Genomic DNA, 12,176 nt, shown 5'->3' with positions numbered 1-12,176 from the left:
CCTTTCCCCATCTCTGCTTTTAGGTTCTTTTATGTATCTACGACTAACCATGAAGATGACCATTCTACCAAATGAATAATACTGAATATAAGACCTAAAACTAACCATGAAGATGGATGACCGTTCTACCAAATGAATACTACTAAACATAAGACCTTCGACTAACCATGAAGATGACCATTCTACCAAATGAATGGTACTAAATATAAGACCTTCGACTAACCATCAAGATAGATGCCCATTCTACCAAATGAATAATACTGAATATAAGATCTAAAACTAACCATGAAGATGTCCATTCTACCAAATGAATAATATTGAAAATAAGACCTACAACTAAATGAAGATGGATGCCTATTCTACCAAATGAATAATACTAAACAAAAGACTTACGACTAACCATAAAGATGGATGCCCATTCCACCGAATTAATAATACTAAACATAAGACCTACGACTAACCATGAAGATGGATGCCCATTCTACCAAATAAATAATATTGAATATAAGACCTACGACTAACCATGAAGATGGATGCCCATTCTACCAAACTAATAATACTAACCATAAGACCTAAAACTAACAATGAAGATGGATGCGCATTCTACCAAATGAATAATACTAAACAGAAGACATACGACTAATCAAGAAGATGGATGACCATTCTACCAAATTAATAATACTAACCATAAGACCTAAAACTAACAATGAAGATGGATGCGCATTCTACCAAATGAATAATACTAAACAGAAGACATACGACTAATCAAGAAGATGGATGACCATTCTACCAAATGAATAATATTGAATACAAGACCTACCTTGGAAGGTCGGCGGGCACACAATAAGAGCCTGTTGGAAGGGGTCAGGCCTGGCACAGATTTGTGCAGCACCAGTTTGCAGAGGCATACTCCTCTGAGCAACGGCAGCCATGGATGCAGCAGAAGGCTGAAAGAAAAAAAAAAGAAAACCAGCAAAATTTAATACGCTAGTAACAATAATAGATTAGGCAGCAGGAGGAAACATTATCTAAATGGGGAAATGGACAACTGAACAATTTACAAACACTGTATTTTGAAGTCGACTTTGCACTTATATTGATCTTCCTGATGATTCTAGATATTTTGAGTTTTTACCATGAACCAACAGAGCTTATCAACCTTGGAACATATGAGCTACTCAAAAAACAAGTTTTAGTTTACGCCACAGTAATAAAATTTCCATTGCGTTTGCCCAAAGATCTCTTATGAAGCAAGGGTATGATTGTTTCAAGAGATAAAAGCCTCTACACAATTTCTAGTTTATTTTATAAGTAATTACATTTTTACAAATAAAATGATTAATTTAAACATAAAGAAAGGCCCCATGCTGGTCCTGTTGCCAATGCAGAAACCACTTCTCCTTGTAGCATTTGCCACCAAAAAGTGCACTTTTTGTCGTCAGTACATCAATCCACTCTGGGTTACAAGCGGGGGGCAAGATTTGTGTGACCAGGGCAAACAAAGAGGCAGCAGGAAAGAAAAAGCTTAGCAAAAGTAGGAACCCCTTTGTCCAGAATCCTTATTTATAAAAATAATAAGAAAAAAAAAGAAGAAAAAAAAAGGAATATGCAACATAAAGGACTGAGCACTTAAGAATAATTATTTCTAAGGATGTATATTTTTATGTTTAGTCAATAGCCTGAATGAATGTTTATTTAAATTAATATTTTTTACACATTTTCGTGTATAGTACCGTTTTTAGAAATACAAGTTTTTCTTTACAAAGTAAGTCTAGGGATGTCACAAGTTCACCATTTGCAATGCTTAAAGGGACAGTCTACACCAGAATTTTTATTGTTTTAATAGATAGATAATCCCTTTATTACCCATTCCCCAGTTTTGCATAACTAACACAGTTATAATAATATACTTTTAACCTCTGTGATTATCTTGTATCTAAGCCTCTGCAGACTGCCCCTTTATTTCAGTTCTTTTGACAGACTTGCAGTCTAGCCAATCAGTGCCTGCTCCCAGATAACTTCACGTGCACAAGCACATTGTTATCTATATGAAATATGTGAACCAACACCCTCTAGTGGTGAAAAACTGTTCAAATGCATTCTGAAAAGAGGTGGCCTTCAAGGTCTAAGAAATTAGCATATGAACCTCCTAGGTTAAGCTTTCAACTAAGAAAACCAAGAGAACAAAGCAAAATTGGTGATAAAAGTAAATTGGAAAATTGTTTAAAATTACATGCTCCCTTTAAAAGTGCTTTTCCAGCTATAACAATACTTTAAAATTAAAGAATAATAATAAAAAATTAAATCCCCAAATTTTCTGTTGTGATTCAGGCAGATCATACAATGACAAAACAGTTTACAATTTACTTCCGTTAGCAAATTTGCTTCATTCTCATGATATTCTGTGTTGAAGAGATACCTAGGTACATGTCTGGGGCACTACACGACAGGAAATAGCGCTGCCGTCTATCTAGTGATCTTGCAAATGGATAACATTCTTGCAAAACTGCTGCCATATAGTGCTCCAGACACGTGCACTCTCCTGAGCTTACGTCCCTGCTTTTCGACAAAGGATACCAAAAGAACAAGGTAAATTTGATAATAGAAGTAAAATTGCACGCTTTATCTAAATGATGAAATAAAAAAATATGGGTTTTATGTCCCTTTCACTAACTAGGTCTTGCAAATTTTATCCTGCATTTGCTAAGCTTGTAAACTCTTCTTGAGATATAAAACAAACATCTTAATTGTGAATAAAATAAATACTTTTTTTTGTTAGGAGTCTTTAGCAGTGCAGGGTGAGGCCAAGCTAAACCTGGCATCTTCCTATAAGAAGATACGTTTCATACGGTGCTGTAATCTGGCCAGGGGAAGCATCTTCAGTCCCATTTGTTAACAAATTAAAGGGACATTAAACCCAAATTTTTTCTTTGATGATTAAGAAACATGCAATTTAAAACGACTTTCTAATTTATTTCTATTTTCTAATTTGCTTCATTCTCTTGATATCCTTTTGTGAAAGCATATCTAGATAGGCTCAGAAGCTGCTGATTGGTAACTGGACATAGATGCCTCGTGTGATTGGATCACCCATGTGCATTGCTATTTCTTCAACAAAGAATATCTAAAGAATGAAGCAAATTACATAATAGAAGTAAATTGGAATTGTATCATCTGACTAATGAAAGAAAAAAATTAGGTTTAATGTCACTTTAAAAAAGCCTCTTGAAAGGTCTGTGCTGCTAGCTAGCAGACCCAGAATGCACCACTACATCAGCCTCTGAAAGGTCTGTGCCACTAGCTAGCAGACCCAGAATGCACCACTACATCAGCCTCTGAAAGGTCTGTGCCACTAGCTAGCAGACCCAGAATGCACCACTACATCAGCCTCTGAAAGGTCTGTGCCACTAGCTAGCAGACCCAGAATGCACCACTACATCAGCCTCTGAAAGGTCTGTGCCACTAGCTAGCAGACCCAGAATGCACCACTACATCAGCCTCTGAAAGGTCTGTGCTGCTAGCTAGCAGACCCAGAATGCACCACTACATCAGCCTCTGAAAGGTCTGTGCCACTAGCTAGCAGACCCAGAATGCTCCACTACATCAGCCTCTGAAAGGTCTGTGCCGCTAGCTAGCAGACCCAGAATGCACCACTACATCAGCCTCTGAAAGGTCTGTGCCGCTAGCTAGCAGACCCAGAATGCACCACTACATCAGCCTCTGAAAGGTCTGTACCGCTAGCATGCAGACACAGAATGCACCACTACATCAGCCTCTGAAAGGTCTGTGCTGCTAGCTAACAGACCCAGAATGCACCATTACATCAGCCTCTGAAAGGTCTGTGCTGCTAGCTTGCAGACCCAGAATGCACCATTACATCAGCCTCTGAAAGGTCTGTGCTGCTAGCTTGCAGACCCAGAATGCTCCACTACATCAGCCTCTGAAAGGTCTGTGCTGCTAGCTAGCAGACCCAGAATGCACCATTACATCAGCCTCTGAATAGTCTGTGCTGCTAGCTTGCAGACCCAGAATGCACCATTACATCAGCCTCTGAAAGGTCTGTGCTGCTAGCTTGCAGACCCAGAATGCACCATTACATCAGCCTCTGAAAGGTCTGTGCCGCTAGCTAGCAGACCCAGAATGCACCATTACATCAGCCTCTGAAAGGTCTGTGCTGCTAGCTAGCAGACCCAGAATGCACCATTACATCAGCCTCTGAAAGGTCTGTGCTGCTAGCTTGCAGACCCAGAATGCTCCACTACATCAGCCTCTGAATAGTCTGTGCTGCTAGCTTGCAGACCCAGAATGCACCACTACATCAGCCTCTGAATAGTCTGTGCTGCTAGCTTGCAGACCCAGAATGCACCACTACATCAGCCTCTGAAAGGTCTGTGCTGCTAGCTAGCAGACCCAGAATGCACCATTACATCAGCCTCTGAATAGTCTGTGCTGCTAGCTTGCAGACCCAGAATGCACCATTACATCAGCCTCTGAAAGGTCTGTGCTGCTAGCTTGCAGACCCAGAATGCACCATTACATCAGCCTCTGAAAGGTCTGTGCCACTAGCTAGCAGACCCAGAATGCACCATTACATCAGCCTCTGAAAGGTCTGTGCTGCTAGCTAGCAGACCCAGAATGCACCATTACATCAGCCTCTGAAAGGTCTGTGCTGCTAGCTTGCAGACCCAGAATGCACCACTACATCAGCCTTTGAATAGTCTGTGCTGCTAGCTTGCAGACCCAGAATGCACCACTACATCAGCCTCTGAATAGTCTGTGCTGCTAGCTTGCAGACCCAGAATGCACCACTACATCAGCCTCTGAAAGGTCTGTGCTGCTAGCTAGCAGACCCAGAATGCACCATTACATCAGCCTCTGAATAGTCTGTGCTGCTAGCTTGCAGACCCAGAATGCACCATTACATCAGCCTCTGAAAGGTCTGTGCTGCTAGCTAGCAGACCCAGAATGCACCATTACATCAGCCTCTGAATAGTCTGTGCTGCTAGCTTGCAGACCCAGAATGCACCATTACATCAGCCTCTGAAAGGTCTGTGCTGCTAGCTAGCAGACCCAGAATGCACCATTACATCAGCCTCTGAATAGTCTGTGCTGCTAGCTTGCAGACCCAGAATGCACCATTACATCAGCCTCTGAAAGGTCTGTGCTGCTAGCTTGCAGACCCAGAATGCACCATTACATCAGCCTCTGAAAGGTCTGTGCCACTAGCTAGCAGACCCAGAATGCACCATTACATCAGCCTCTGAAAGGTCTGTGCTGCTAGCTAGCAGACCCAGAATGCACCATTACATCAGCCTCTGAAAGGTCTGTGCTGCTAGCTTGCAGACCCAGAATGCTCCACTACATCAGCCTCTGAATAGTCTGTGCTGCTAGCTTGCAGACCCAGAATGCACCACTACATCAGCCTCTGAATAGTCTGTGCTGCTAGCTTGCAGACCCAGAATGCACCACTACATCAGCCTCTGAATAGTCTGTGCTGCTAGCTTGCAGACCCAGAATGCACCACTACATCAGCCTCTGAATAGTCTGTGCTGCTAGCTTGCAGACCCAGAATGCTCCACTACATCAACCTCTGAAAGGTCTGTGCCGCTAGCTAGCAGACCCAGAATGCACCACTACATCAGCCTCTGAAAGGTCTGTGCCGCTAGCTAGCAGACCCAGAATGCTCCACTACATCAGCTTCTGAAAGGTCTGTGCCGCTAGCTAGCAGACCCAGAATGCACCACTACATCAGCCTCTGAAAGGTCTGTGCCGCTAGCTAGCAGACCCAGAATGCACCACTACATCTAGGCCAGTGAGACATCAGCCTGGGAACGCTGAACATGCATTATAAAGGAAAGCTCAGGAATGTGGTAAATGTTGTCTGCTCACATTTCCAGTCAGCCTAATTCTTCAGCTGTGACCTTTCCCCAGTCCCAAGAGTAGGGGACAGTTTGTTCTGCTGTAACAAGGCACAAGTTTACAAGGACATAAATCGGTACATGCACAGCAGTGAATTTTAGATGTAATTAGATGCAGTCGTAGGCCACAAGCACATGGATTTCTGTCCTACCAATGGTTCACATTATGTCTGTGATATGTTAAAGGGACATCAAAAATGTTTTTTCATGATTCAGATAGAGAATAACATTCCAATTTACTTCTATTATCTAGTTTGCTTCACTCTTTAGCTATAATTTGTTGAAGAAATAGCAATGCACATGGGTGAGCCAATCACATCTATGTGCAGCCACCACCAGCTACTGAGCCTATCTATATATGCTTTTCAGCAAAGGATATCAAAAGAATGAAGAGAATTAGATAAAAGAAGTAAATTAGAAAGTTGTTTAAAATCGCATGCTCTTTCTAAATCATGAAAAAAAAAATGTGGGTTTTATGTCCCATTAAAGTATGCCACAAGAACTCTAAACATGTGCAAGAGACAAAATCAAAACCAAGCAGTCTAAGCCCAAAGACAGAGATATATATGGAGTCTGTCTTCAATGTTTTTACAACAAAGTGTTTCTTTGCATGAGAAAATAACATTAAGGATTCTAATGATTTAATCTATTTTACTTGAGATAATAAAAATGACTTCCTGTGTTATTCTACAACTCACATTCAGCAGATTGTAGAGCAGTTAATGGTTTGCAGTCATGAGGGGATGTTTTTCAAAAGCAACACCCTTCTCTCTAGACAGACAGGGGCCTGCAATCTTAATAGTGCTCCCCATCTGAAACCTATAACGGGGGTGTTATATAACCAAGCAGTTACATGGACTGAGGAAATGCCCAGGGGCAGAGATACATCCTCATGATTTGTTTTGTGGGTGGGGCTTGTTTTACAAAGCATGTATGTCAGTCCATACCACACAGACAGACATGCAACCCCTAATCTGATATACAAATGAGGTCTCTTTAGGATAAAGGTGATCATGGTGCACACTAGATAAAATCATGGGGGGGAAGTTGGGTAGCTCATTTGCCATCGCCTAATAATATATAAAAGTAATTCTCCTTATTTAAAAAGGTGGGCCCTGACTTACCAGGTAATCGTCATAACGAAAACAAATACCCCACAGCACTGGTCCTCTATTAGTGGTTTAGGCTACTGTAAATAGAGCATTAGCATAGAACTATATCATAAGACCCTTCATTTCAGTAAGGAGGTTCATATCCTTACAGCTGTCGAGTGTTCACCTATCAGCAACCATTAGCCACAATTTGCCCTCATAGATACTAGTTTCTCTGAGTTTATTAAAAATGACGTGTCCAAATGAATGGGAGAAGTGGGCGAGTAGTAAAAATTGATGATATTTTGTGAAATTCAGTATAAGATGAATTTCAGTGCAAGTATTTTGTTTGACATTTCTTAAAATCAATTTTTAATATTCGGTTTGTAGTCATATTCTGCAAAATTTGAAAAATCATCGACAATGACAGAAACTATATATATCCACCCACTCTCCATTGTGCCGGTCAGAAGTCACAACGGAATACGCCGAGGATCAACAAATTTCAGAGAGGAGAGAGACACTTATGTGAGTGGTGCTTTGTGGCGCTTAGGTAAGGTTCTTTGTTTATTTATTTATATATATATATATATATATATATATATATATATATATATATATATATATATATATATATATATATATATATATACACACACACACACATATATATGTATGTAAAATAAAAAAATATAGGTACAGAATCCTAAAATGTGGTGTTTTGGGAAGATGAACTGAAATGTGGAACCATAAAGTGCATGTTTGAAATATTTCAGAAACAATGCCGAGCTTTACCATGTACACTATAGAAAATACACACACAAAAAAAAAAGTGCATGGTCCACTGAAAAAAATAAAATAATTAAAAAAAGGTATGGTCAGTGTGGGTACTAGGGCTGCACGATTAATCGCATATGAGATTTAAAACCGCGATTAATCGCCGCGATTTTAAAACCGCGAGAGTTCGCAATTTTTTGCTAAATAAAAAAATCCTCAGAAGTGGCTGTAATATTGATTTGTTTGTGTTTTCTTGCAAGCCAGCTCCATCTAGTGGTTGCTTTTTGCACACATTTGTAAAATGGCTGTTTTTACTTTCACTTTCTGTTCTCATAAGCAGCCGATCAATCTAGAAGTCTAAAAGCAGAGCCCATGCAGGAAGGAACAGGAGAGAAAGCCACTTACTTATATTTCCCCCTAGGGACGTCTGTAGTCTGAAACTTAGGGTATGTAAACATTATGGAACCTCCCACACAATCTCCTGCTCTCTGAGAAACCGCTCAAATACATAGCAGATGCAGTTAACCCCACGGCTCCCAAAAACGCTAAAACTGGAGATATATATATCTGTGTGGAACTGTGTTTGTGATTGTATAGTGTGTGTGTGTGTGTGTATATATATATAATTGTGTGTGTATGTGGCTTATACTGCTTCATTTGTTAATCATACCACTGTCCACTGTTAGAATGACTGTCCAAGAAAACATAACAATGTTGTGTGTCATAAGACCTAATAACTGGCTAGTGGCTACTATTTAATCACATCACAGGCAGCAAATTTTATTTGAACTATTTTGTGGTTTGTATTTTTATTCTCCAAGAGTGTATTGGACATTGATAAACATGTGCATTAAGATTCTGTAGTGTTAAATAAACTTTAGAATGCAAAATGAAGGTGTTATAGTCATTTATAAGAAAATTGCGATTAAAACGCAATTGCGGGGTTTTTTTTTTGCCCATATCGCCCAGCCCTAGTGGGTACCTTTAAAGAAAAGAAAAATGAAATTGATGTTTAATTGCAGTGATTACAAAAGGCTAAAAACACTTCTTGTGAAATGGCGTTAGTACCAGGAATGTTCTCTTTTCTCACCTGGCTGTGCACAGTGTTGAGCTGGTTGCTGAAGGTCATTGTGAGGTTGGTGGAAGTACTGGGAGCAACGTGTGTGATGAAAGGGGTCTTGCTGTGATTCACAGTGTCGTACATATTAACCCTCCGCTTACAGATCTCCATGTTCTGAAAACAGGACTTTACACTGCGGAGAAAACAGTGAAGTGACTGAAACTGAGAAGAGTTGTATGCAAAAGAAAATTCAGAGATAAAGGGGACACACAGATGGAGAAAGAGAAAACCAAATGATGATGTATTAACCTTTGAGGGCTGTAATGACATTCTATTCCGTCCTAACCGCGCTGGGCTTTAGCGTCGTTAGGACGACATAGAATGTCCTAACCGTTTGGCTGTCCTGAAGCCAACGGCTCTTCCAGGATGCGATCTGGAGGGCGTGCCTAGCCTCATAGGGACGCCCCCCTGACCCGATCCCATCATTGAAATCTCGCGATCGTTGTTTCGATGTAGACAAATTAACCCTGTCATCAAAGGGTTAAAGGGACAAGAAACCAAAATGTTCTTTCATGATTCAGATAAAACATACAATTTTAAACAGCTTACCAATTTACTTCTGTTAGCTTACTTGCTTCCTACTCTTAGTATCCTTTGTTGAAGAAACTGCAATGAACATGGGTGAGCCAATAACATAAGGCATATATATGCAGCCACCAATAAGCAGCTCCTGAGCCTACCTAGGTATGCTATTCAACAAATGATACCAAGAGAATGAAACAAATTAGCTAACATCAGTAGATTGGAAAGTTGTTTAAAATTGCATGCTCTCAAGCATGAAAGAAAAAAAATTAAAGTTTCATGTCCCTTTAATAGAAGACAAAGTCTGTAGAAAAAAAATGAAGGAACAAAAGGTAAAAGAAACGTTTCACTCAATGGAGATTTGTTTCAACAAATTCAGTAAAAATAATTTATGTCAAATATTTGCTCAATATTTGATTTTTTTGCAAACAAATCTTAACTTTGCCTTTATCAAATGTTACATTTTCATAGACTTAAACGCTTGTTTATAGGAATCAGTATTGATATGTAATATCCTTATGTTCCATTATAATATTGTATTCAATATTTGAATGTTAACAAGCATTCTATTCGATAGAGGCATTCAAATGACAGAACGAATGTTCCACTTCATATTTGTTCTGACAGTTGGATGTTACAATACAGACATTTGCCTTTTATCAGCAGAAGGTACATTTCATTGAAAAGTCTGGAGATTCACAACAGTCAAAAGGACATTATGGTAATTATAAAACAATAACATTTTAAACATTTTTATTCTTAAGTATTGCTGCTTAACCTTTTAAAGCCGTTATGACGTTCTATTCCGTCATAATTAGAATGGGCTTTAAAGCCATTATGACGGAATAGAACGTCATAACTAACGGCTGTCCTGAAGCCTTCTGTGCAGTCAGGACTTGAACGCGGTCTTGGGGGCGTTCCTAGGGTTGTAGGGACACCCCCAGACGCGATCCAATAATTGAAATCTCGCGATCGTGTGCACAATCGCGTGGTTTCAATTTGTCTACATCGGAACAGTTGTTCCGATGTAGGCACTTTAGCCCAGACTCGAAAGGGTTAAAGACACTACCTTTAAAAATATATTTCTACATTACTGTAAGTCCTCATGTAATTAAGCTGGTTGCGTGCACATCTGTCTGGTGTCTAAGGGACCAATTGCTGTTACATTTAGTGGCGTGTCACATGAAGTTGCACAACTTTGTGCATTGAAGTTGCTTACAACCAAACTGGGGATAACGCACACAAACGGGGGTACAGTAGTTAATATAATTTAACAATAAAATGAAATGCAGTTGTAACATTTAGAAAATGTTCAGAAAAATATGTATAAATATGTATCTTATTTTCTGTAATATCTGTCCTGTTCCTTTTAATTAGAAGTGAAATACCGGTACTTAATACTGAATGAGGAATACAATAATGCACAATTTGTTGAAAACTAAATTAAAGGGCCATGAAACCCACATTTTTTCTTTCATGATTTAGAAACAGAATGCAATTTTAAACATCTTTCTAATTTACTTATATTGTCTAATTTGTTTTATTCTCTTGATATTCTTTACTGAAAAGCATATCTAGATATGCTTCAGTAGCTGCTGATTGGTTGCTGCACATAGAAGCCTTGTGTGATTGGCTCACCATGTGCATTGATTTTTCTTCAACTAAGGATATATAAAAAATGAAGCAAAAAAAATAATAGAAGTAAATTGTAATGTTGTTTAAATTTGTATTCTCTATCTGAATCATAAAAGAAAGATTTTGGGTTTAGTGGCCCTTTAAGTCTACTGTAGGGCTGGGAACCTTCTAATTAAAAAGCACACTGTAAACTAGATTTTTCTTTGCATAAATATTTTGTAGATGACCCATTTATATAGCCCATCTGGTAGTGTTTTTGTAACACTGTATAGTTTTGCTTATTTTTCAATAACATTGTGCTATACACGCGTTTACAGACTCCTGTTTATGTTACCTTGTCTTTTCATATGCAGGGAAGGGGGGAGTGTCTGATCTTCTCTTTTTCCCAGCCCCTTTCACTGGGTGTCCCAGCCTAATCTAATCAATAGTGCTAAGTAAGTTTTTAAAAGCTTTTATACCGGATTTTTAGATCAGAATCTGTGCATATTCTTCTTTAAAGTAGTGTCTAGTACATGGTTATCTGAACATTGGCGTACACCAGGGATAGGCAAGGTGTCCGTACATGTACACTGGTGTCCGTGACTAGCCCTTGCAGTGTCCGCCACAACCTTAGTATATCTTTTCTTTCTGAATAAATAATAGGAATAAAAAAAATATGTAGTGTAAATAAAGTTAGTGGTTTGTCAAGAGACTGCTAGCGATATTGGGTGATAAGTTATGGAATAAATAAAGCCTTAGTGAAATACTGGATGTGTATCTGCATCTGTATAATAACACCCAGCACTATATAATGACACAGTAGTGACACTGGTACATTCGTATAGCCAGACAAGGGCTGGTTATAGGGTCAGTGGTCTCTGCATCAGTATAATAACACCAAGCGCTATACAAAGACACAGTAGTGACTCTGGCACATGCATATAGCCAGAGGAGGGCTGGTTATAGAATCAGTGGTATCTGCATCAGTATAATAACACCCAGCACTATATAATGACACAGTAGTGACACTGGCACATGAGTATAGCCAGACAAGGGCTGGTTATAGGGTCGGTCGTATCTGCATCAGTATAATAACACCCAGCACTATATAATGACACAGTAGTGACACTGGCA

General features: G+C 39.3%; 1 protein-coding gene across 5 annotated transcripts in view; it reads right to left on the bottom strand.

Moving 5' to 3' along the window:
* Window positions 1-12,176, bottom strand: part of LOC128664173 (homeodomain-interacting protein kinase 2) — a 148,108-nt gene that overhangs the window by 27,729 nt on the left and 108,203 nt on the right. For all 5 annotated transcript variants that reach the window (XM_053718936.1, XM_053718937.1, XM_053718934.1 and 2 more), the window contains 2 exons: window positions 8,877-9,039; window positions 821-947 (listed from right to left, as the gene is read on the bottom strand). In XM_053718936.1, coding sequence (XP_053574911.1) covers window positions 821-947; window positions 8,877-9,039 — 290 coding nt within the window. The remainder of the gene's footprint in view (window positions 1-820; window positions 948-8,876; window positions 9,040-12,176) is intronic.

This window comes from Bombina bombina, chromosome 6, assembly GCF_027579735.1.
Source record: "Bombina bombina isolate aBomBom1 chromosome 6, aBomBom1.pri, whole genome shotgun sequence".
Lineage (NCBI taxonomy): Eukaryota > Metazoa > Chordata > Amphibia > Anura > Bombinatoridae > Bombina > Bombina bombina.
Note: the sequence above shows the minus strand (reverse complement) of the source record. Positions and strands in the feature narration are given on the sequence as shown.